This window comes from Choloepus didactylus, chromosome 10 (genome assembly GCF_015220235.1).
Source record: "Choloepus didactylus isolate mChoDid1 chromosome 10, mChoDid1.pri, whole genome shotgun sequence".
Taxonomy (NCBI): Eukaryota; Metazoa; Chordata; class Mammalia; order Pilosa; family Megalonychidae; genus Choloepus; species Choloepus didactylus.
The window spans coordinates 67,393,854-67,417,103 of NC_051316.1; the positions used below are offsets into that span (position 1 = coordinate 67,393,854).

At 36.7% G+C, this 23,250-nt stretch overlaps 1 protein-coding gene across 3 annotated transcripts in view; it reads left to right on the forward strand.

Moving 5' to 3' along the window:
• Positions 1-23,250, forward strand: part of ADAMTSL1 (ADAMTS like 1) — a 433,636-nt gene that overhangs the window by 188,642 nt on the left and 221,744 nt on the right. For 2 of the 3 annotated variants that reach the window (XM_037797567.1, XM_037797569.1), the window contains exons 8-10: positions 860-971; positions 8,552-8,690; positions 21,614-21,664. In XM_037797567.1, the coding sequence (XP_037653495.1) occupies positions 860-971; positions 8,552-8,690; positions 21,614-21,664 (302 nt within the window). The remainder of the gene's footprint in view (positions 1-859; positions 972-8,551; positions 8,691-21,613; positions 21,665-23,250) is intronic. The other variant, XM_037797568.1, reaches the window with a different exon arrangement.

The window sequence follows — 23,250 nt, forward strand, 5'->3', positions numbered from 1 at the left end:
CATTGTCTGTGTAAAATCAGGGCAGTGTTCATTTAAGGTATTTTTTCCTTCTCTTTCAGTTTGATTATGTTTTCTCAGTCATATATATTTAAGAACCATTGAAGAATTATTGCTTCACATATCTCCCTTTAAAAAAAAGTTGTATTTCCATAAGCACATATTTCATTTGAAAATAATTGTTTTTATAACAGAAGTGGGTTTTTTTGTTGTTGTTTTTTTTCTGTTTTTCAAAGCTTGGTTCTTGAACCATCAACACTTGAATTGCCTGGATCTCTCTGGGCTCAACCCAAGAATTTGCAGTTTAGCAAGATTCCAGTTGATAACTTTGCACATTAAAATACATGAATCAGTACATTTTCGGGAATTCCCATGTAGGTTTCTGAGTGGGAAGAGCTACTTAATTCTTTAACTCTCTGCTTTTCTTAACCAAAGACTGTACCTTTCATTTTCTGCAGCATATGGCATTTATAATTTTCTTAGAACAAGCTCTGTTTCTGTACCTGCATTTGAAAATCCACATAATTTCATCTGTGATGCCTGAGAGGTTAGAAATAAAGGTAAAAAGGGAATAAGTGGCTTGGAATAAGATACTACTGGAACCACAAATTGAGACGTTGCTGTCCCTTACCCTTTGGCAATGGACCCGAGAAGGGGTGATGGTAGTGATAGTATATGCAGGGACCACTCTGGTTAAATGGTACAGTATGTGATATCACCATTGTCACTTCTCTCCTGATGCAGTCCTTCACCAGCCTAAAACAATCAGTACTACCAGACCTCCCTGTCCAGAGGTTCAAAGGACCCACAAAGCACCCTCACTGCCACATTCAATCCTCTTCTTTTCTCTTGTCTCCTGCAGATCCGTAACGTGGGGCCTACTGACAGTACCGTCCAGTTCATCTTCTATCAGCCTATCATTCATCGATGGAGGGAGACGGATTTCTTTCCTTGTTCAGCAACCTGTGGAGGAGGTAATGGTGTTCACTTAGCACAGAAAATGTTGGTTTCTGTGAGGAAATATTTGGCTATTGTAAGAGTAGAATAACTTGAGCATGGAAGAAATTTCGAGCTGTGGGGGATTAGGTCATTTCTTCTTAAAGGGGCCAGATCCTGAACACCGCATGTAAAACTCATGTAATACCTCAGTCAAGGTATCCAATGAAGATTTTCTGTTCTGAAGTCTTATTAGAGGAAACAGCCTTTACCTCTTTGCTCTATTCACTGGAAGATCAGGACACGAAATATCATAGCTTGGCACAGCTTGTTCCTGAAGCAGTTCTGTTCATTTGAGAATAAATTACTCATTTGGTTGAAGTGCATTCATTGACTCAGAAATCAAGTGAAGATTATCTGTAAGGCTTACTATAGCAATGTGGATCTGAAAATAATCAAGGATTAATTTAATTAAAGGAAATAGTCTGCATTATAGACTTAAGTTCAATTATTTTTCAGCTCCACCCATCACCATGCATTAAAAGGAGTGCTGTTTGCTTTATTTATTCATTATCACCAAATGAATTCTATGTCTGTTCCATTACACCTGCAGCATGGACAGCACTTTGTGTGACTGGAAAAGCATACTCTCCTCCCTTCCTACTTTTTGTAATTCTAATGGCTACATCATAATTTGAATTATTTCACAGTAATTTATTTAGCCACTTGCCTATAGCAGTTCATTTAGTTCATTTAAACTTTTCTACTATTATAATGTAATGTATAACTGAATACCTAAGTATTTTCCCCCTTTCAAATTATTTACTTGGGATAAATACAAAGGAGTGAGGTTACCAGATGAAGGAATTTCAGAATTTCTGTGGCTGTTGGCATATATTACCATCATTCTTTCCAGAAGGGTAACTAGCATTATATGAATATTTTAGTTTCATTGCCAACTGAGCCAGCATTTGCAGACTGCCATCTTTTTAAAGTTTTGCTAATTTAATGGATGTAAAATTGCGTGTATATTCCTTTAAAAAAATAACACATGAAATAAATTCTAATTCCAGTTTCAGGCAACTGGTTAATTGGCTGACTTTAAACAACTGATCCACATAAGTGTGACTAGATTACTTTGAAAGGAGATTAGAAGCATAGTACCTCAGCATGGAAATCAATGATTATCCATTAATGTTTGTAAAACAATAAGAACAATATGATGTAATTCATCTTTACCTGTGTTATCTATGTTTGCATAATGGAAGCAAATCACTGAAAATGGGATTCTATAGAACAGTATTGGATTTTAGTTTAAAAGCAGTCATTCAAAAATGTCATCAAACATTTCTACTCTGTTGTTAAATAACTATTCAACATTTTAAACATTTCTATAGGCTATTGTTTCCAGTGCTCTGTCTGTCCTGAAAAGTATATTACTTTTTTCAAAGGTAAACTGCTAATTACTTTGATGTTTCATGGGAATATACTATTTAGATACACCTATTAATGACTAGCACAGGAAACAGTTTCAAAGAAAGATATCTTAGGAACTAATTTTTAAAATTTCTTCCCTTTGAGTGAAAACCATGCTTTGTGAGAAGCAGCAGTTCAGTTACATGCCCACTATCCCAGTTTTGCATCAAGTTGCTGGTAGAGTGTAATTCAGTAACCTCAACAGTGGCTTGCTAGATAATAAGGCAATTAATGTTAGATTCATATACATTCAACCCCGCTGGGCTTCACTGTCCTCACGTTTAATTGAAGAAGTAGAACCATCAGTGGTTTTCAAATGTTTTTAGATATAAATCACTTTTTTCAAAAGAAAGCCTACTATGAAGCTCAAATAAAAGGAAAACTGCTCTTATTGAAGAGGCGAAGGATGTGGAAACCAGCTTTATTTCACTAAACACAGCACAGTTTGGAAACTTTTGAAGAAACTGCCTCTTATTTTTCTGGCTCCGGATTCAATTAGTTGGCCATTTTGCTAAGTGTAAAAAATTTTTCTAAAAGTAACTAGTGAAACTTGAGAAACATGATTATCTGACCATTTTGGTCATTTACTTCATTTTGCAATCTCTCTCTCTCTCTCTCTCTCTCTCTCTCTCTCTCTCTCTCTCTCTCTCGATTTTCTCGAAGAACCAACTTCCGGTTTTGTTGATTTCTCTTGTTTTTATGTTCTTGATTTCACTTATTTCTGCTCTAATCTTTGTTATTTCTTTCCTTCTGTTTGCTTTGGGGTTAGTTTGTTGTTGTTTTTCTAGTTCCTCCAGGTATGCGGTTAAGGCCTCAATTTTTGCTCTTTCTTCATTTTTAATATTGGCATTTAGGACAATAAATTTCCCTTTCAGTATTGCCTTCACTGCATCCCATAAGTTTGGATATGTTGTGTTCTCATTTTCATTTGTCTCGAGATATTTACTAATTTCTCTTGTAATTTCTTCCTTGACTCACTTGTTATTTAATAGTGTGTTGTTCAGTCTCCATATATTTGTGAATTTTCCAGCCCTCCACCTGTTATTGATTTCCAGCTTCATTACATTATGATCAAAGACAATGTTTTGTATAATTTCAATTTTATAAAATTTATTTAGACCTGCTTTGTGACCCAACATGTGGTCTATCCTGGAGAATGAACAATGAGCACTTGAGAAGAATGCATATCCTGCTGTTGTGGGATGCAGTGTTCTGTAAATGTCTGTTAAGTCCAATTCATTAATCACATTATTTGAGATCTCTGTTTCCTTATTGATCCTGCATGTAGATGTTCTATCCACTGATGACAGTGGTGTGTTAAAATCTTCAACTATTGTAGAGGTGTCTATTTCTCCCTTAAATGTTACCAGTGTTTGCCTCATGTATTTGGGGGCACTCTGGCTTGGTGCACAAATATTTATGATTATTATTTCTTCTTGATGAATTGTTCCTTTTATTAATACATAGTGTCCTTCTTTGTTTCTTTGAACTGTTTTACATTTAAAGTCTAATTTATCTTATATTTGTGTAGCCACCCCTGCCCTTTTCTAGTTGTTGTTTTCTTGGAATATCTTTTTCCAACCTTTCACTTTCAACCAATTTTTGTCCTTGCATCTAAAATGAGTCTCTTGTAGACAGCATATAGATGGGTCATTTTGCTTTGTTTTGTTTTGTTTTGTTTGTTTGTTTCTTTTTAATCCATCCTGCCAGTCTATGTCTTTTGACTAGGAAGTTTAATCCATTAACATTCACTTTTATTCCTATAAAGGCAATACTTTCTTCAACCATTTTGTATTTTGTATTTTATATATCATATCTTATTTTTTCCTCTCTTTTTACCCTTTTTGCTACCCTTACTGGTAATCTTCATTTCTACAGTCTCCTCCAAACCTCTCCTGTCTTTTCCTATCAGCCTACAGCATTTCCTTTAGTATTTCTTGCAGAGCAGGTATCCTGTCCACAGACTCTCTTAGTGCCTGTCTATCTGCAAATATTTTAAACTCCCCCTCATTTTTGAAGGCAGTTTTGCCAGATATAGAATTCTTGTTGTACAGTTTTTCTCTTTTAGTATCTTAAATATATCCTACCACTGCCTTCTCACCTCCATGGTTTCTGCTGAGAAGTCTGCACTTAGTCTTTTTGAGCTTCCATTATATGTGGTGGATCGTTTTTCTCTTGCTGCTTTCAGAATTCTTTGTCTTTAGCATTTGACAATCTGAATAGTAAGTGTCTTAGAGTAGATCTCTAAGTGGTCTTAGATCTCTAAGTGGGTCTATTCTGTTTGGGGTATGTTGCACTTCTTGAACTTATAATATGATGTCTTTCAGAAAAGTTGGGAAATAGTGATTATTAAATCACTGAATTTTCAATAATTTTCAAGAATTATTCAATTATTCTTTCTGCCCCCTTTCCTTTTTGTTCTCCTCCTGGGATATCCATAACATGTATATTTGTGTACTTCATGTTGTTGTTCAATTCCCTAAGACCCTGCTCAAACTTTTCCATTCTTTTCCCTATCTGTTCTTTTGTTTGTAACACTTCAGATGTCTTGTCCTCAAGTTCACTAATTCTTTTTTCTGCTTCTTCAAATCTGCTATTCTATGTCTCTATTGTATTTTTCATCTCTTGTATTATACTTTTCATTAATATAAGTTCTGTGTTTTTTGTTTTTTGTTTTTTTTTTTCAAGTTTCCAAGTTCTTCTTTATGGTCACCCAGTGTCTTCTTTATATCCTTCATCTCTTTTCCCACATTTTCCTTCATCTTGTTGAGTTGATTTAAAAGGTTTGCTTGAACATCCTTAATTTGTTTCAACTCCTGTATCTCATCTGAAGTTTTAGTTTATCCCTTTGATGGGGCCATATCTTCATGTTTCCTAGTGTGAGCTGTAATTTTCTGCTGGTGTCTAGGCATCTGCTGTTCTTGATTAGTTTATTCTGGAGGTCATTTTCTCTCACTTGCCTAGGGTTTTTTTCTTGATTGGCTTTGTGCTCTAACTCTCCTTGACGTTTGATTCAACTTATTCTAGATCCCTGGCATAGATTCTGTTTAGCTGGCCAGAATTTTTTTCAGCTTATTTTTCTGATTCTTTCCCTGAATATACAGAAAGCTTTCTCTTCCCTCTTCCTCCTCAAGGCACATTGATCTGCTATTTTGTTTTGTTTTGTTTTTTGCCTCTGTATGTTTTTGACACTCTTTTTGTTACCTCTAGGAACTTTTACCTGGGGGGCTGATTCTGGGAGGAGAGTCCCCACAGAGAGGATCTACCCCAGTTAAATTTTCCCAGACAAGACAGGTCCCAGACTCACAAAGGGAGTGTGGCTCTGTACCAGGTTTCCCTGGGGATGAGCCCCAGTTGCCAGTCTTTCCTGTGAAGCTTCCTGATTCTGTGCTTTTCCTGTCCTGCCCAGCAGATGGAACTCTTCAGCCCACTGTTCCCCACAGGCTTAGGGTGGTACTGTGCCTTTAATTCTCAGCCAACCCCACCCCTGCCAAGGGCATGGTTAAGCAAGAGGCTGTGGGAGTGGGGTGGCAGCTACTTGAAACTTTTGCTGTTTTCCCAATCCCTGGGGTGTGAGTTCTCTAAATAACAGCTGTCACCTGTTCTGGGCCTTGTGTGTCCCCCCCGCCCACACACTTTTCTTCAGGAGATGCTGCTCCTCAGCTCCCTGTTCTCTGTAAGCTGGAAAGGCCACAGTGACTCTCAAACAGCACACTTCTAGCCTTGCCAGAGAGTGCTTCAGACAGAGGCTGGGCTCCACCTTTTGTAGGTTGAAACCGTCACTGATATCCCAGCCCTTGTGATCTAAATTCTCTGAATGACAGCTGCCACTTAAGCTGGGCCCTGCCCCCTCCTTTTCCTGAGGAAAATCAGCCATTTGGGGAACTGTGTCCTCCACCTGATTAGTTACTTTGTCTTTCAGTCAATCCTGCTTCCACCCCTGCCTGGGACAGGGCTGAAAACAGAGGCTGTTGGCTGCTTTCTTTAATGGACTGCTTAAAAAAGAAGAAAAAATATAGCTGTTCTCAGAGCTGGACCCCAGCACCCCAGGTTCATCAATCAAGAGCCAGAGTTGATACCCAGCTCTATGTGCCCCTTTCCTTGGGGCACAGTACTCTGCGCACAGCCAGCTCCAGAAACCTCCAGGCGTTTTTTGTCCACCCTCCTTCCTCCCTGCTTGGAACAGGACTGAAACAGAACTCCCAGTTTCTTTCTTGATTGCATTGTACCTTTATCTGTGCTCAGAGCTAGTATTCAGGAGTCTGAATCAAATCCACAATTGGTGCCTGGCTGAGTTCCCCTTCCTTGCTACTAGGAGAAAGGGCTTCTGTTTCCCACCAAGGAGTGACTCTGAGTCAGCCTGATGTGCCAGTGGGGGAGGGGCACCAGCCTCCACAGCGTGGAAAGATTCCCATACGGCTCTTTACTGAGATTTATCAGTCTCTCCACTCATTCCTGGCTGTTGTACAATGTGCATCTAGTCTCTGAAGTCCCCCAAACAGTTGCTTCAGATAGTTCATGACTGTTTACTAGCTGCCCTTGGGACAAACTAAACCCTACAACTCCCTATGCTGCCATCTTAGCCTCCTCCATTTACTTCATTTTAATTCTACACTTTCATATCATATACTATTTGATAAGCTTCAAAGCAACATTTTTTAGGCTGGCAAATTATGATTTTGAAAAATCATAATTTCAGATTTATAATTTGCTTATTGTTTATGCCTACATTTTGCTACATGATAAATTCTGTTTTTAAGTAGAAACTATTGTATGGAAAAATATGAAAAGCTTGTCATAAAATTATCTGCTTTAGAATAAAACATAATATAAACTTTAAGGTATATTTAGGTATCAAAAATATTTTGCTACTTGTTTTTTTTTAATAAGGCAAAGAATTAAAAAAAACGTGTGTTCTTACCCATTACTTTTTTTACTTTCCAGGCTTTCCATCTTTATAATAAAATTTTAAAAGGTCTTTTTTTAGCTCTTTAATGAACAATTAATTTTTGTGTGTGGTCTGAGAACACAGCCTTAAGCCAGGAAATCTAGCGTAAAAGCTTCCTGATTTCCTAAAATCCTTTGCAAGTCCTTTAACCTCTCTAAATCTTACTTTCTAATATATATTTAGCAATAAGACAACAGTCCTCAAACACCTACCAGGGAGAATATATTTGAGGGCTTTGTGGGGTTAGAATGATGCAAACACCTTAATTAAAAAAAAAAAAAAAAATGTTCTATGTACATTTCTTTTCACCCCAAGAATTCAGTCCTCATCACCACCCCATCAGAAATCTACAGGACAACAAAAAGGCAGATAGGAAAGTTAAAGCACATTATGAATAGAATTAAATGTTAGACAGTAACATGTTTGTTTTTCAGAGGCTTCTCTAAAGAGCAGAAATTGGTGTCTGAAGACTAAGAAATATTGGTCAGAGACTTCATTGAAACAGAAATAATCAAGGATTTGGGGTGAAGCGAAAAGTAGAATAATAGGGAATATAATAGTAGGGATTATTTTAATTTTAGTAGGGATTATTTTTAGTAGGGAAACAGGATTCATGGTGACTTCTATTGGGGTTTTAATCTTCCATTTATCAGCTCAACCCTTTCAGGTTGAATTTAGGCAAAAATAATGTTCTCAGGCAGCTGGCAGGACCTGATCCCATTGACCCCCATTAACTAATGGAAGTAATGTTGGGATATATTTTATCTGTTTATTTATTTAGGAGTTTAGAAGTTCTTTCTCCCTGATGCCACCAGTACTTGGTTGGAAATTTAGCATCTTTGCATGAAATCATTGGTAAATAAATACTGATCTTTGTTGGGTATAGAATTATGTGTTAGACTTTTAAGTTATACAAAATAAGTAATAGAAAAAATAGTTCTCATCCAGAATCTTATCACCTAGCTATGCTCTTACGTAGTTCAAACCCTGCGGTCTAATTGTTATTAAAATTTGCATGGGTTACTTAAGGAAAAAACACTGTATTTGAGGCCTGCAAAACTACTAATGAGCCTTGCATTTATCTGTCCAAAATTATCTATGTGGAAATGACCAGGCTTTGGGGAATCATTTCCATTAACATGAGAAGAGATTGCCATGTGCATTTAAACTTGCTTGGACGGTTTGCCATTGCAGGTTACCAGCTGACATCCGCTGAGTGTTACGATCTGCGGAGCAACCGTGTGGTTGCTGATCAGTACTGTCACTATTACCCAGAGAATGTCAAACCCAAGCCCAAACTTCAGGAGTGCAACTTGGATCCTTGTCCGGCCAGGTCAGTCAGATTTATTAGTTCATTTATCATAAACATAAGTTCGAAATCAGCTTTTTGAGTAAAAATTAGAACTTTAAATTAAAAATAAAATAAAATTCAAACTAAATTAGTATGGCTGTCCAGTGTCCATTCCTAACTGTGTTCTTAATGCTATATGATACCATCTCCATGTCTACGTATTTTCCACTTGTAAAGCGGCAGAGACATTTTCTTTTCTTATTTCTTTTCATTCTGGTTACTGATTCTCTCCTTAACAAAGTCCAGGCCAATCAGCTACTCCATGCTCTTAACAAATGTGGTGGCACAATGTTCTCAGGATTCTTTTTATGTTAAGTCTTACTTGAACAGTGACTTGATCAGGATAGACCGTTATTCAGGGTGACAGCTGGCCCGTTCTAGCCCATAAGTGTTCCCCATAGATTAATTAGAGTAAAAAACAGTCTTAGAATAGTTCTGCTAAATTCAACCATATGCAGCCTTTGTTGAAGAGAAAGTAGGACTTATTTCCAATAGCCACATGTTTTTAAAGCCTTTAAATTAGGAGTTTTAAAAAAACACTTTCATACATCATTGTTTGCTGATGAGTAGTCAGGAAGTGTACATCTAGAATCTTCTCATGGGTGTAACATTTGTTTTTGTAGTTGCAGCCCTTCCTGGTGATTCTCTTTAGTAACTTAGCTTTCTCATCTTCAATTTATGAGAGAGGATATAAAAAACTCTTTTGTCCTACCAATTAATCAGGAAGACCAAAAGATAAAAAAATACATTTCCAATGTCCTTGGATTTTGGAGGAACACCTCAATTAGTATTTTTTAATGCTACAGGTTACATATATGTGTGTGTATTTTATGTATATATATATAAAACAAAGCTTTGAATAGTTAAAATATCTCATGAGCAATGAGATCTTTGGTGTAGGCAATGCAATTTTAGTTTTTATTTTCTGCTTTTAACTATTGAAAATTCATGTTTGTTTACTCTTTCTACCTTATATTCATGAACTTTAAATACTACATGTAATGTGAAAGGGCTATTATTAATTAATTCACAGGACCCATGTAAACCTAACTCATAAAAGTGAACTCTCAATAACAAGTTTTCATTAGAGACACAGAAAGAATAGATATAGGTATTCTATATTTTATAGATGTAAGTGAAGTTTAATTTATCTTCGTATTACACCATAAAAAAATATTAAAAATTAGATAAGGTATAAAAACTGAATGGGGTGTTAAGTTTTGACTTGGATTGCTTTATTTTAGAAATATGAAGGGCTTGAAGTATTTGTAGCCAAGATAATTAGAGCCCATGCAATTTAACCCTATTTATAATATTCTGCTCATGATACATCTTATATATGTAACAGGAAGACCAGTGGGGTGGAAAAGCAGGTTATCCTGGTTCAGACAGGTCAACTCAGCCATAGAGAGACTTTGAAGGTCTTATATACACTTCCATGAAAATGTATGTGTATTTCTAGGAGAAATGAGGGATTCTTTTCCTAGAACTCCATAAAGCTTTCCCCCAACTAGGAAGAAACTTCAATGAATATATGGCCTCAGAGGACAGTTTTTAAATAAAAGCATTTTGTTAACAATTTTAAGAAAATGTTTATAATCAGAAAAATTTTACTCACTTTTTGACCTCTGATTTTTACCTACTTTTCTCTGTTGGAGTAATATATTTCTTATTATCCAAAAGCAAAAGTCCATTCTACATTGAAAGAAATCTGCCTGTGAAATTTATGCTTTTCCTATGTCCTCTGTTATTTTTTAGAATCTAATATAGCACATGTGTAAATGTTAGGACAGGTGGCTCATTTAAGAAAAAAGTAAAGTGGGAAAGGGGAAAAAAAGAAAATAAGTTAGAGGCAAAAGTCAAGAAGCTGCTTTTTTATTGAAGAAGTAATTAGAGGTATAAAAATTAAGACTTAATCAGTAGGAGAGGTTTTGCTTTAGAAAATGTAAAGATGCTACTTTGAGATTAAGCTACCTCAGGACTGCTGTGAAATTCATTCTATTCATTTGCATAGCCAGGATAAAGCCCCCTTTCTGAATTCCAAAGGAGTATTAGAACTGACAGTCTAAGGACAGTGGACAGAAGAGACTCTATAAAATAGAACTACCCTCCCATCAGACTTGGCAGAAACAAACCCGTGTCTAGAACCGACTTGTAGCTACAGATTTAACTTTCTAATAGTAACATTAAGAGTGACACAATGAGGTTAAAGTCCTTGTGTTCAAAATTAGAAACTCCCAAAAGGGAAAACATAGAGATGCTTAGTACTGATAGAGTTCTATATTTTTGAATTTCAAAAGAAATGTATTACATGTAGCCATTGAAATATTTGTTCACTCTTCCTGTATCAGCCTAGAATTTGGGGCCTATTAAATATTATTTAAAAGAAAAATCCCATTCAGGAGAGCCAGGCAAATTCACTGTCAAAATAGGGAGGCACTATGGACAGCAAAGTGGACACTAAATTCCGTAGCCTTAGGCTTATCATTTTATCTGGGCCTCAGTTTTCTCATCCACAAAAAAAAAAAAAAGAGTGGGAAGGTTATTCATTGCATTAAATTAGTGGTTTCAAACTACATCCCCAGAGTTGTTTCAGTGAATTTCATTTTATATATTTTGAAGTATTTTTAAACCATCATTGTAAACAAAGTGTATTCAGATATGTTAACTCGTTAAAATTGTTGTAACAATTGTAAAATTGTTGCACTACCAAAGTAAATATTTTTGTATAGACCTCATGATTAAGTTTTTTGCGTGTGACTGTTTAAATGAAAAATAAGTATCCTGACATTGTGAAGTGAGCTGTAAAAACTGTTATCATTTACAACTACTTATCTAGGATAAGAACTTTCTCAATGCTACATTATTAATACTACATATCTGAAACCAAAACAAATCAGAAATAAACTGCATGTGACAACCATTAGCCATAATTCCTGATATCCAGTTTTTCTAATTACCAAAATAGCTCCACTGTTCTCATTAATTTGCTTTATAATAAGCAAACGTTATACATTTAAAATAATGAATTAAAATTTTAGTAGTAAATATCATTGGCATCAGTTTTATATATTGTGGTTTTACACACAATATAAAGCCTTTCAGTGACCAAAACATTTAAAAATTACTGCTTGTTAATTGTGTTTATAGCCCCTTCCAACTTCTTACTCAGCGATTGTATCAGTCATTATTTTAGTTTTCAGAAGTTTACAACAGATTCCTAAAATCATGAACAACTTCTAGTAGTTGTCTTAAATCACAAAAGATCTGGGACAGACAGAGGCAACAAGCGGCATTGGGGGTCTCTGAAATATCTCACTCCCTACCACCTGCCTGTTTTTAAAATTTTCATTCCCATTTTTGTTGTTATTCCTCCCTTCTTTCTTTACTTTGACCACCTCATTTATTTGTTATTTTTTCTTTTCTTCCCTTTTCCCTCAGTTATGCTACCCAATGACTTCCACTAGTCCATCCAGTAGTTCTTGGGTCTAAAGAGATTGTTGATATCAAGTCCATTTATTTCAAAACTGTATGTTTTTATGGGCTTTTAATTCCTGATTCTAAGTTGTAATTTTGAATTGATAAAATACTATAAATGAAAAAATAGCTAATAATCCCCGAAATACACAGATAACCACTGTTCATGCCTTAGATATATTTTTTCCATCTTGTCTGATAGCTTATAACATAGATGAACTCATACTGTATACAGCACGTGCTTGTAACGCAATGATTTTGCATTCTTGGTTTCCATTCCTCTAAAGCAAGCCTGAATTTTCTTGACATGTAGTAACTTGTCATTTTGCCGAGGCAGGAATTTGAGTTACTTGCAGTATAGGGCCAACAACTGAGCCTAGCTGAGTGCCCAGCAGTCTCATTGCAAGAGGGCTTCATTACTCTCTGCCGGCATCCTTTATGCAATAGTTTTAATGAAATGATAACATTCTTTGTTTCCTAGCCTCAAAACAGAAGTCAAAAGTTAGTGCTTATGATGGAAGTGAAGAGAAGGCAAAGTATAAAACTTTAATGACTTTTAGCTAAAATTAAGAATTTTCTCATTGGTGACTCACTTTTACAGTATCACTCAGCCCATCATATGCTCTATGCTGAGTATGCTGTCCGTTCTGGTGGTGGTCACAACGTGGGCATTCCCAAGCCCTTCCTGTACGTCAGGGTCTACCACGTGTTTAACTCGTCTTCTGCTTCATTCACTTAGCATTATATTATGAGCCATTTCCCAGGTAGCTAAGACATTTGGGATCTAATCAAATGTGAAATCTCTCTTGTGCCTGCCATACTATGATTGTACCTCTATGTTAGACCAGGGGAAATTTTTTGGCATGAAGTGCCTGTTGGTTCATGTAGTGCTCTGTGTCATCTTTGCTTCTTGGATGACAGGGTCAAGGCTATCATGTAGTCAAAAAGCCTCAAAATATATGCCCATGGTTCAAAAACTAAAAAGGCATGGTTTTATTTCAGCTAATAAGCACCTTATGTTTTCAGAGCAGACGAAAGGTGTAAAATATGCTTTATTAAAAAACGATAGGTCAGTCAGAATTTACAGCCTCAACCTTATTTATCTTGGTCTGAAAGACTTGTAAGACTATTAGGCTGTCTGGGGGAAATGGTGCAAGACGTTGTTTGTGAGAAGATCCGAGAACCACCTTTCCAGATTATTTTTTTGGCACAGACCTCTAGTTTTCCCTCCAAGGCAGTAATGAAGGGGACTTAAATTGGCAAGAGTTGGACAAGTGAAAAAAGCTCTCACTCATCACACTATCGTGGTCAGAATCATTAGCAAACAAATCTGTTTGTAGCTGAAACTGCATTCATATCCCTCCTTCCCTCAAGGAATTCAGAACAGTCCTCAGCAAATGCCCAAATTTGTATGCCCCAAGCAGTGGTTCTTGGTGAGTTCTTGGTGGCTGTAAATTGCATAAAATATCTCTGATCATAGATCAAATTGTGACAGAGCCTCAGAAGTGGATCCTAATGCAATTTTAGAGAAATAATCTTTGCATCATGAGAGGCAGTATATATAGTGGGCTTGTGAAAACCCGGATTCTTACCCTAACTTGGTGACCAGTTAGTCAAACAGTGGTAAGTCTGGTGACTAGGGGCAGAGCTTCGAGTAAAACAGCCTGGCTCTGACACTTAACTAGTTGAGTAGCCTTTGGCAGATTGCTTATTCTCACTAAGCCTCAGTTTTTTCATCCTGTGAAGTGAAGATAATAAAAATAACCTCGTAGAGTTGTCAGGAGGAAAAAATGGCTTAATACGTTTAAAGAGTTTAGCAGAGCCTTAAACATAATCAACACTCAATAAATGTTAGCTGCATAGCTGTTAAGACTGTGGTAATGATAACGCTGATGTTACCTCAATTAAAACTCCTAAACCCTCTAGAATTCAGCTTTCTCAATATAAACTCTAGAATTCTATATGGGTCTAGAAAGATAGTTCTGTATTTGTTGTTTTACCAATGGGAGACACAAATTCCTAGAAAAAATGTCTTCATGTAAGTAAATCACATTTATCTGATTTTTAAAATATAATGATAATGAAAAATTAAAATAACTAGTATCTCTTGAAACCTCAGTTCACAAGTATTTAATATCCCCACTTAACTAGCTGTGAGAGACTGCCATTTCATTCACTGTAATAGAAGGGCTTTATGCTGTGTGCATCTCTACAAATGAGAACTCAAAGTGTTAGAAAATTAGAAAATGGTTGAGTTATTTAGCAATTAAAGTATAATGAAATGTTTTCTTAATCATGGAGTTTTTTTGTTTTATTATTGTATGTAAATGAATTAGAAAAGTAACATCTTCCCTTCTTTTGATCAACCTCATTGAAATATACTATCTTGAACAGCTAGTCAGTAAGCAATAAGAATGCCCACTGTAAAATTCCATTATCACTTTGAATATATTATTTATAGTGAGATAAATAAAGCATAGTTCTGGTACTTTTTAGAATATGTGACCATACCCTCCCCAAGCTTATAGACATACCACGTATCATCAGATAATCAGCTATAATTTAACTCATTTATTGGGGCAGTTCAATTCTTCTACCAAGCCATTCCATCACTGATAAAAATAATCATTTCTTATATTCCATCTTAAACTTTTTAAAAATATAATTGTTTATGCAATTCTTATAATTAACTTGTGAGTTAATAGAACAGATATTGTAATCATCCTGATTTTTAATCTCAGTCCATCAATTTGTAACCATGTGACTTGATTAGCTAAGTAACTTCTTTACTTAACTCTGTGGGCCTAAGTTTTGCCATCTATAAAATGGGTATAACATTCCTCTCACCAAGTAGCTGTGACAAGAATAAATGAGATAACACATGCGAAGCTCTTAACAAGGTGCAAAGCACTTAACAGATATCAGCTGTCATTATTAAATTGGGATCCAAACCAGTAAAATGACTTGCCCAACATTGCTTATTTTGAAATTTATAAGGTCCTCTCACATAAATTTTATCATTTGAGTTTTACAATCCCTGAGAAGTTAGCAGGAGGGAGAGTATTTTGCAGATGAAAAAACTGAAGCCCAGGAGAAGTTGAGTGACTTGCCCCAAATTAGGGAGAACAAAAGAAAGCACTGGGACATGGATCTAAGTGCTTCCAGATCTAAGGTGTCTCCTATACTATAAAAATGCTGATCCCTGGTGCAGCTTTCATTCTATCATATCCCATAGTCACCCTTGCTCTGCATGATGCCTTCAACAACCTGTGAGGTCTGGGGTTCAAACCCAGCATAGACATCCACAGCCAGTGCAGAACTGCCAAGCCTGTCAGTGCAAAGTCTGGTGCCCTTGGTCTTTAAACTGGCCACATACCCAGGTTAAGCAGCAAGCTTTTTTCGTATAAGCATAAATGCTGATACTTATGCAAACCAGAAAATGACCAGATCACTTTGGACAATACAGAAGAGGCAAACAATGTCCAGGGAGACTGATAGCATTTTTAGGCTTATGAAAAATATCTGCTCCACTTGTTTAAAAGCAGTTCAGAAATTCCATTCATTAAAATCAAGAATTTTTAACCACAGAAATGTAGATGTGAGATGTTATTTTGGGTCAAATGATCAAAAACTCTCCAGTAGTTAATATTATAGCAGAAAATGAATTCGTGTCTAAAAAATGAGTGAAAGTCCTTCACAATAAAGCAGGGATCATTTGGTTTGGTTGCAGTGCAGTTCAAGTAAATGAGTATTATCTACAAGTTACTATGATTTAAAACATCATCGTGAGCTGTTTACAGAATATTTGCTACATATCAACTTGCCTCTTTAATTAATGGGGAGCCTGGTGGGTTTTATAAAGCCACTAAATGGTAGAGTAGGAGGGATTTTGAGGTAATCATCTACTTCAGTGGTTTTCAAGCTGTGTTCACAGAGCTCTAAGTTCTGCCCTCAGCAGCAAGTAGGAAGGGGAAAGGTAAGTTAGAGTTTGATGCAATGGATTTCTAGGCACCCATTCTTATCTTAAAACGCCCTATCTCATCCAATTCTTAGCTTTTGCAGAAAGCATGACAGAGGTCCAGATGTAACGTACTCAGGGTCACATAGAAAGAAAGTGGCAGAGACAAGAACTGACCTTTCATCTCCCAACTCCTCAAGTAGTCCTTTTTCTCATTTTGCAATACTCCCTTGTGCTCTGTAACTCAAGAAAGAGAAAAGGGCTTGTGGGTCTCTTCCAACTTTTCATTACCTCTCTCCTGCCCCTTTCTGAAGCACTGCTTACAGAGAGGTTGGTTTCTGTTGTCTTGGAGTTGTTGAGAGAAGATGGAGCACTGTCTTCTGTGCCAGCATTCCTTCCACCAGCCCCGCTTACATTCCCTTTTTTATTGGGAACCTATCTTGTGCCAAAGTCTGTGCCTGGTGCCATGGGAAAAACAAAGATGAATTAACTAGATAGACTCTGTGCCCCAACAGAGTCCTTGGGGGAATTGAGTTGTAGAGTGACAGAAGCAGCATGGTATCCGTAAGACACATTAGGCAGAAAAGGAAGAGAAAATTAAAAAATAAAAGCTTTCCCACCAATTTCTGGGAGACACCCAATGGAAGAGATGCAGAGATAAGCCAAGCAAGCTGGACACACAGTTACCATTAAGTTGTCCTCTCTCGGCCTCAGATTATCCAGTCAACCCTGCCTACCAGAACAGCCGCCCCTAAACTACCAAACCACCCTCCAAAACACGCTGCTCTCTCACAAAGGTGGCAGAGCTAGGAAAAAGAAAGGTGGAGGAGGGTACAGGGAGTGGCAGTTTATGTAAAAGTTTCTTTTCCTCCCTTCCTACTGGAAACAGTTTCCTACTGTAACCATGAGGGTTTTCGTGTTGTTTTAATTCTGGATGGGGGTTGTATTGCTTGCCTTTGCATCTGTATACCAGTGACATAATTTCATTCAGTGAATATGGCCTAATCACTGTGCTAAGGAATACAGTGAAGAATCAATATGGATTCTGCCTCATGGCATTAAATTAAAGGAAAACTTGTATGTAGTTAGAAGTTATTGCATGGTTAAAAGTGGTGAGAGGAAGTTAAAAGTGTTATGGGACTTGGAAGAGAGAGAGAGAATTTTTGGCTAGGTGGTGAGAGGAAAAATAAAGAAAGGCTTTCGTAGAGGTAGGACTTCACAAAGAAATTTCATTGGGTATTTGGTAGCCACTTGAGACTTTTGAGTTGGAAAGTAAAATACCATAGTTGGTGCTCTGGGTTGGGGAAGGCAAAGGCTGCAGGCAGAGAGATTTGTTTGAAATTTGCTGAGAAGGACCTAAGTCTGCGGCAGGAGGGGGTCTAAGTAGACATTGCTTTTGTTGAGGTGGCAGCTGGTAGAGTTGAGACCCTAAAGGGAATAAGGGAAAGAGAAGAAGCCAAGATAGTTCCACAGTATCTAGCCCAGGTGGATGGGAAGATGACAGTGTCCCACACAGGAGTAGTGCTAACAGGAGAAGAAGCAGTTTCTAGTGGAAGATAATGAGTTGTCTGGCATGCACTGAGCTTTAAAAACTTGGAGCACAGCCACCTGTCAGAAATGAGGTCTTGCAGCTCAGAAGAGGCAAAAGGTTCACTTAGAGGAGCAAATCACTTAGAGGAGACAGTTAAAACCAGGAAAGGGACTCCTAATGGTTCATTCCCATCATTAAAAGAACTCCACAGATTAGGTGCTCATGGAGTTAGTTACATTAAGATTTTTCTTGTACAGAGAGATTTATCACAAAATGTAAATTCCACCACTGAGTAGGACATAGTCTGATTTTGTCTTGACTTTTTAAAGTCAGGGATATTGTTCTAAAAGTAGCATCTTAGATCATTTCAGCACAAAAACTCAGTAATCCGTAAGTGACATGTGGGATTTGAGGGGGTGGCTTTGTTCCATCCATTTGTATCATATTTCCAAATGTTTCTATTTTATACTTTCTGAAGATTTGGTTTTTGCCTTACTTTAACATTTTAATTGCTTTGATTTTAAAAGGTAATACATTATAGGAAACTTGGAAACTACAGGGAAAAAAAAGAAAATGAAGCCAAAAAAAAAAAAAAAAAAAAAACACCCATAATTCAAATACCATGAATTAACCATTGTTAATGTTAGGCCTTTTTCTAATATATGTGTGTACTTATGTGTGTATGTACATACACACATATATACACACACAGATTTTATGAAAATGATGGTATAGATGATAAACAAATACAAATTTTCTTAGAATTGGGGATCACATTGTACATACTATTTTGTGTTGAATGTTTTCCAGTTGACATTACATTTAAGCATTTTCTGTGTCATTAAAATGGCTCGAAAAGCTTCATTTTATGTACTGCAATATTTCATTTCATTATAAGATCATGTCATAAGATTTACACATTCTCCTGTCATTGGACCTTATACTTTGAGAGGATGAAGTGGGATTACTGCTTCTTCTAAACAAGCCTGAATCTCCACATTACTCCAGAAGGATCACTTCCTCATCCTCACCTTCTCTTCTTCCCACCACTCCCATTGATGATGCGGATTTTTCCTGAAGTCAGGTCATTGCCCAGTGCAAGAAGTCCTTGAGTGGCCAGGATAATTAAGGCGATGGAGAATGAGTTTTTGCCCCCCAAACCAACTGTTTCTTTTATCTTCCCTTTTTGATACCTATTTAATCATTTTTTGCCTCCTTCACCACTCCCTACATAGTCAAACACATTTGCACATGGGCTCACACACACAAGCACACACAGGCAAATTGTGACCTAAATATGTGAAGAATTTCTTAAAGTCCATAAATGACATCATTCTCCAAAATGTACACTTTGCCTAAGAAAACACAAAGCATCTTAAGGGTGAGCAACAGGAGATAAAGTGTAGGCAAGATCGCCTTCCCCTCTAGGACAGTGTAGTGAAAAGCCGGGACCATGGCGTGAACCCCAAGAGAGAGCAAGGTCCATGCACATGAATATGCATTAACAGGACTGGACAGAGCACCACTGTTTTGATATCTTTGTTTTCACAGGTGCCATAGAGTCATTTTATGAGTCTTCACCATGACCCATGCCATAGAAAGACAAATATATAACTGTAGTTGTGCTGAATACAGGTTTAAAGCTCCTTGTTCAAATAAAAACATAATTTCTAAATCAGTCTCAAATAGAGCCCAACATCTTGATTTCTATACACTCCCCTTTTATACCCCTTCCTCTCTTCCATCTTGTCTCTTTTTTAAATATTACTGTCTCCATTTTAAATATCATCAGCTGATAAATCAATTGACAGAGATCTGTTACAGTTAATTCCAATATTGAAGTTCACAAATTATAGCCATGATGTTTTTAGGAGAAAAGGCAATGACATATATGATTTTTTCTGCATTTACAAATTGAGGTGGGCATGAGTAAAGATAATCGGGTCATGCAGAATGCAACTTTAATTTGAGTATTCCTTAATTAACTTCCACTGGATATAAAGTAGAAGTTCAAAGTTGTTAGTAGAACTTTGGAAGGTTGGCATTCTTAAACATGTAGACGTAAGAATTATTGGAAAGAGATCACATGATTCTAACAAAAGGAAGCACTAGCCTCTCACATCCAACTTCTTGTCTGTCAGAAGAAGAGAGAAAACAAAAAATAAGCTCCTGTAATTCTAGAAACAGTAAGAAAAGTTTAGTCCAATATTCATTTCATTCTTGTGTTAAAAAGCCGTGGAATTTTGAGCAAGCCCAAAAGGCAGCATCCAGTTTCATAAGCATTGTTACTTTGGGGTAATAAATACATACCATGAAAACTTAGTCATACAAATGAGTACAAAAAAGTGTACTCATAAAAGTAAAATACAGAAAATTTAGACATGTAAAATAAATTAATACTCCAGTGTTTTTCCTTCCTGGTAATAGAAGTCTGTCTTCCAGTTTTGTTTCCCATTTTCTTTCAAACTTAATTTCTCTCATGTGTCCCCTTGCCTTTCAGTAATTTCTTCAGAAACTACCCTGGCCTCTCCTCTTGTTTCCCTGCCTCCTTCCTCCTTCCCTATTATGAATGATCTCCAGTCAATGATATCTTTTATCTTTATGATCCAGAGAAGAAAACCCAGCTTACTCTTTTTCTTTGGCTTTTTACCCGAAAGCTTAGGTTTGCTAGCCATATAATATCATTGGTGAGAAGATGGTGCCAAAACTAAAGTCTTTACTTAAATGTGAATATCAACATATGTCTATGGAATATTTAAGTATTATGTGAATATACAAATATAGGCCTGTCCCTCCATTGCAGGGATACAGATAAGAATACATGAGTTCTTTCAGTATTCTGTTCATTCGTCATTTACAAAATAAATGTCTTCTGCCCCTGCCCTCCTGTGCTCTGCCTCAGGCTGCCGTCTGTGTACTGAACAGACCAGTGTTCTCTCTGCCTCCCACTCTTGATGGACAGTGGGGTGCACTACTCCTCTTATCCAAAATCTGCCCCGAGCTTGGGGGCTAGGCCTCAGCAAGAGGCCAGTCTTACGATTAGAGGCTTTGGTAGAAATCGGTGAGGTGGGTACGTGTTGTGGTTTGGAATCCAAAAGGCCTCTAGGGGCTGCCACAACCTGTAATGACCTTTCTTATGGTCCCTTTCTCCTCCATTCTCAGTCTCTAAGCCACAGGGCTTCCCAGAGCTCTAGGTACACCAACATCAGTCACAGCTACCACCTAATAGCAGTTCAGACTGTATCATATTCATAGATTACAAAAAAATCATTTCCTACTTATTATCTTGCTTTGACTGCCATACTTTACTTTGGTATGGAACTTGTTTTTGTTGATAGTTGTCTAGTCTGCTCAATCCCCTTATAAACCCTTCCCCTTATAAAATACCCGAGTGGCTGCTTTCCAGGTATTAGTAAAATCCTTACATCAATCAAGTGAAGAAACCTATTTGCTAATGCGTATTGCATAGTATTGTCAATTCCAAGGAACACACTCTGGTGCTTAAATACCTCTCTCTTTCATCAGAAGTGAGACAGTAACTGTAATTGCTTGGTGAGCATCTGGAAGTAACATTAATAATGATGATAATAATAATGACCTCATAGGATGTATAATTTGAGGGATTAAAGCACATTCACAAGCTTATTGTGTCATACATTAATGATGAGGTGTCAAGTTTTCTTGCCACCACCCTGTCCAGTGGTATTTCCTGCTTGGATCAGAGAACTAATTGTACTAAACGGTACTCTTTCAAAGAATTCGCTCCATCCGAAGCATATGCTTGCATAAAGACATTAAACTGTTTTAGTGTTGTTTATCAGAGACAATTTATTAATGTTGTTTTGCATTGTATAGAAAATTTGTATAATGTAATCATTTAGTGTTTATTTTATTGTGTGTACCTTCTACTCAGAGGGTTGGCATTATTGTTCCTAACAGTGACGGATACAAGCAGATCATGCCTTATGACCTCTACCATCCCCTTCCTCGGTACGTAAATCAATCATCCTGATGCTAGATTAGTTAAATCAGTCTGCTGCTGCTTTATTTTATTTTATTTTTTTATTTTTTTATTTTTTTAGTTTGTGTTTTTCTGTAAACAAAAAATGGTAGATGGTATATTTTGCAATTCATCCTGAGCTCTGCTTTTGAATAATACTGGCCTGGCCTGCTCAGACTGTAAGCCTGTCATTCAAAAACCATTTTAAGATAGGATTATATTACATTGGGGTGGACACAGTAATTCACTCCGATTAGATACAGTGTATGGGCTTATGTTATGTCTTTCTTTCACTGCCTTTGTCCTTCTCTGTGTTTCTTCTGCAATAGGACACTGGTCATTAAAGCACTGTTGCTAACTGTTAAACAAACACTGCCTGAAGTATTATTGCAGTACCATGAATATGGAATTCCAGATGTGGTATTAGTCTGCATATGGGCTTACATATTCTCTTTTTATTCCAAAGAAATCATAATTAAATGCAACAAGTCCAATTTTTCGTATCTCTGTTGTTCACAACATTTTGGAGGGCTTTTTTTCTGAAACATAAAATTCTATATGCTGCATTGAATTTTTTTAAGTGTTTTTAAAAGCTAGAAAAAATAATAAGAGTGCTTTGGGAACCTTTGAAAGGACTTTTTCTCTTTATTAACATATTCATAAGAAAACCAGAGAAGCTGAAAAATATGCTAGCTACTGAGTGCATTGCTGGCTGTGTTGGCAACAGCTCCACAGATAACATAAATTAGAATTGGGTTTGAAGTAACCACTGTGCTAAGAGACATTTGCTTTCTTCTCTTGACCTTCAGAGAGTTGGTTGCTACGGGTTGAAATAGATCATAAATAGTTGGAATAATCCACAGTATTGTGCTCAATCCCAAAATAACCCAAGCCCAGAAAATAATTTTCTTCTTAACTAGAAAATATCTTCAAATACCTAATGAATTAGAATCCAAATGGAGGCCAGTTGGTCATCTAATCTAACTCCCCAATGATACTTCGTTCTTCCACTCCTTCCCCAACAATCACACCCACATACCATATTTGTATAGCACATATAGACCATTGGAAGTTGTCATCCAGCCTTACTTGGAGAGAACTCACTTTTCACCATTCTAATGTTTGCATATAAAGAGGGGAATTTGATTTATGCCCTATATAGTTTTTTTTTTTTAAGTTCTTCCACTAGTGGTTACCTCGTGAGTCAGCTCCTCCCACTTTCCTATAACTATGTTGATAAAGGCAATGAACAACTTTAGAATGTTCCTGATGTATCATTTTGCCAGGTTGATCCAGAACCAAATTTATCTATTAAAATCTTATCATTGATAAAATTGCATAAAAATATTAAAAGCTTATATTAACTGAACCAAGATTTCATTTGACTTCAATATCTATAACTTTAAAATAGTTATCCATAGGACACACATAACTTTTGCGTGGGGGCCATATATGTCAGGGTAAGGCAAAGTTAGTTGGGTGTCAGGAGTGAGCAACATCAAGTTTGTTTTTCCTGTAAAATAGGTCCTAGGTTTCTTTTAAAGCTATGATCTCTCTTGTTTATATTTCTCTGGCA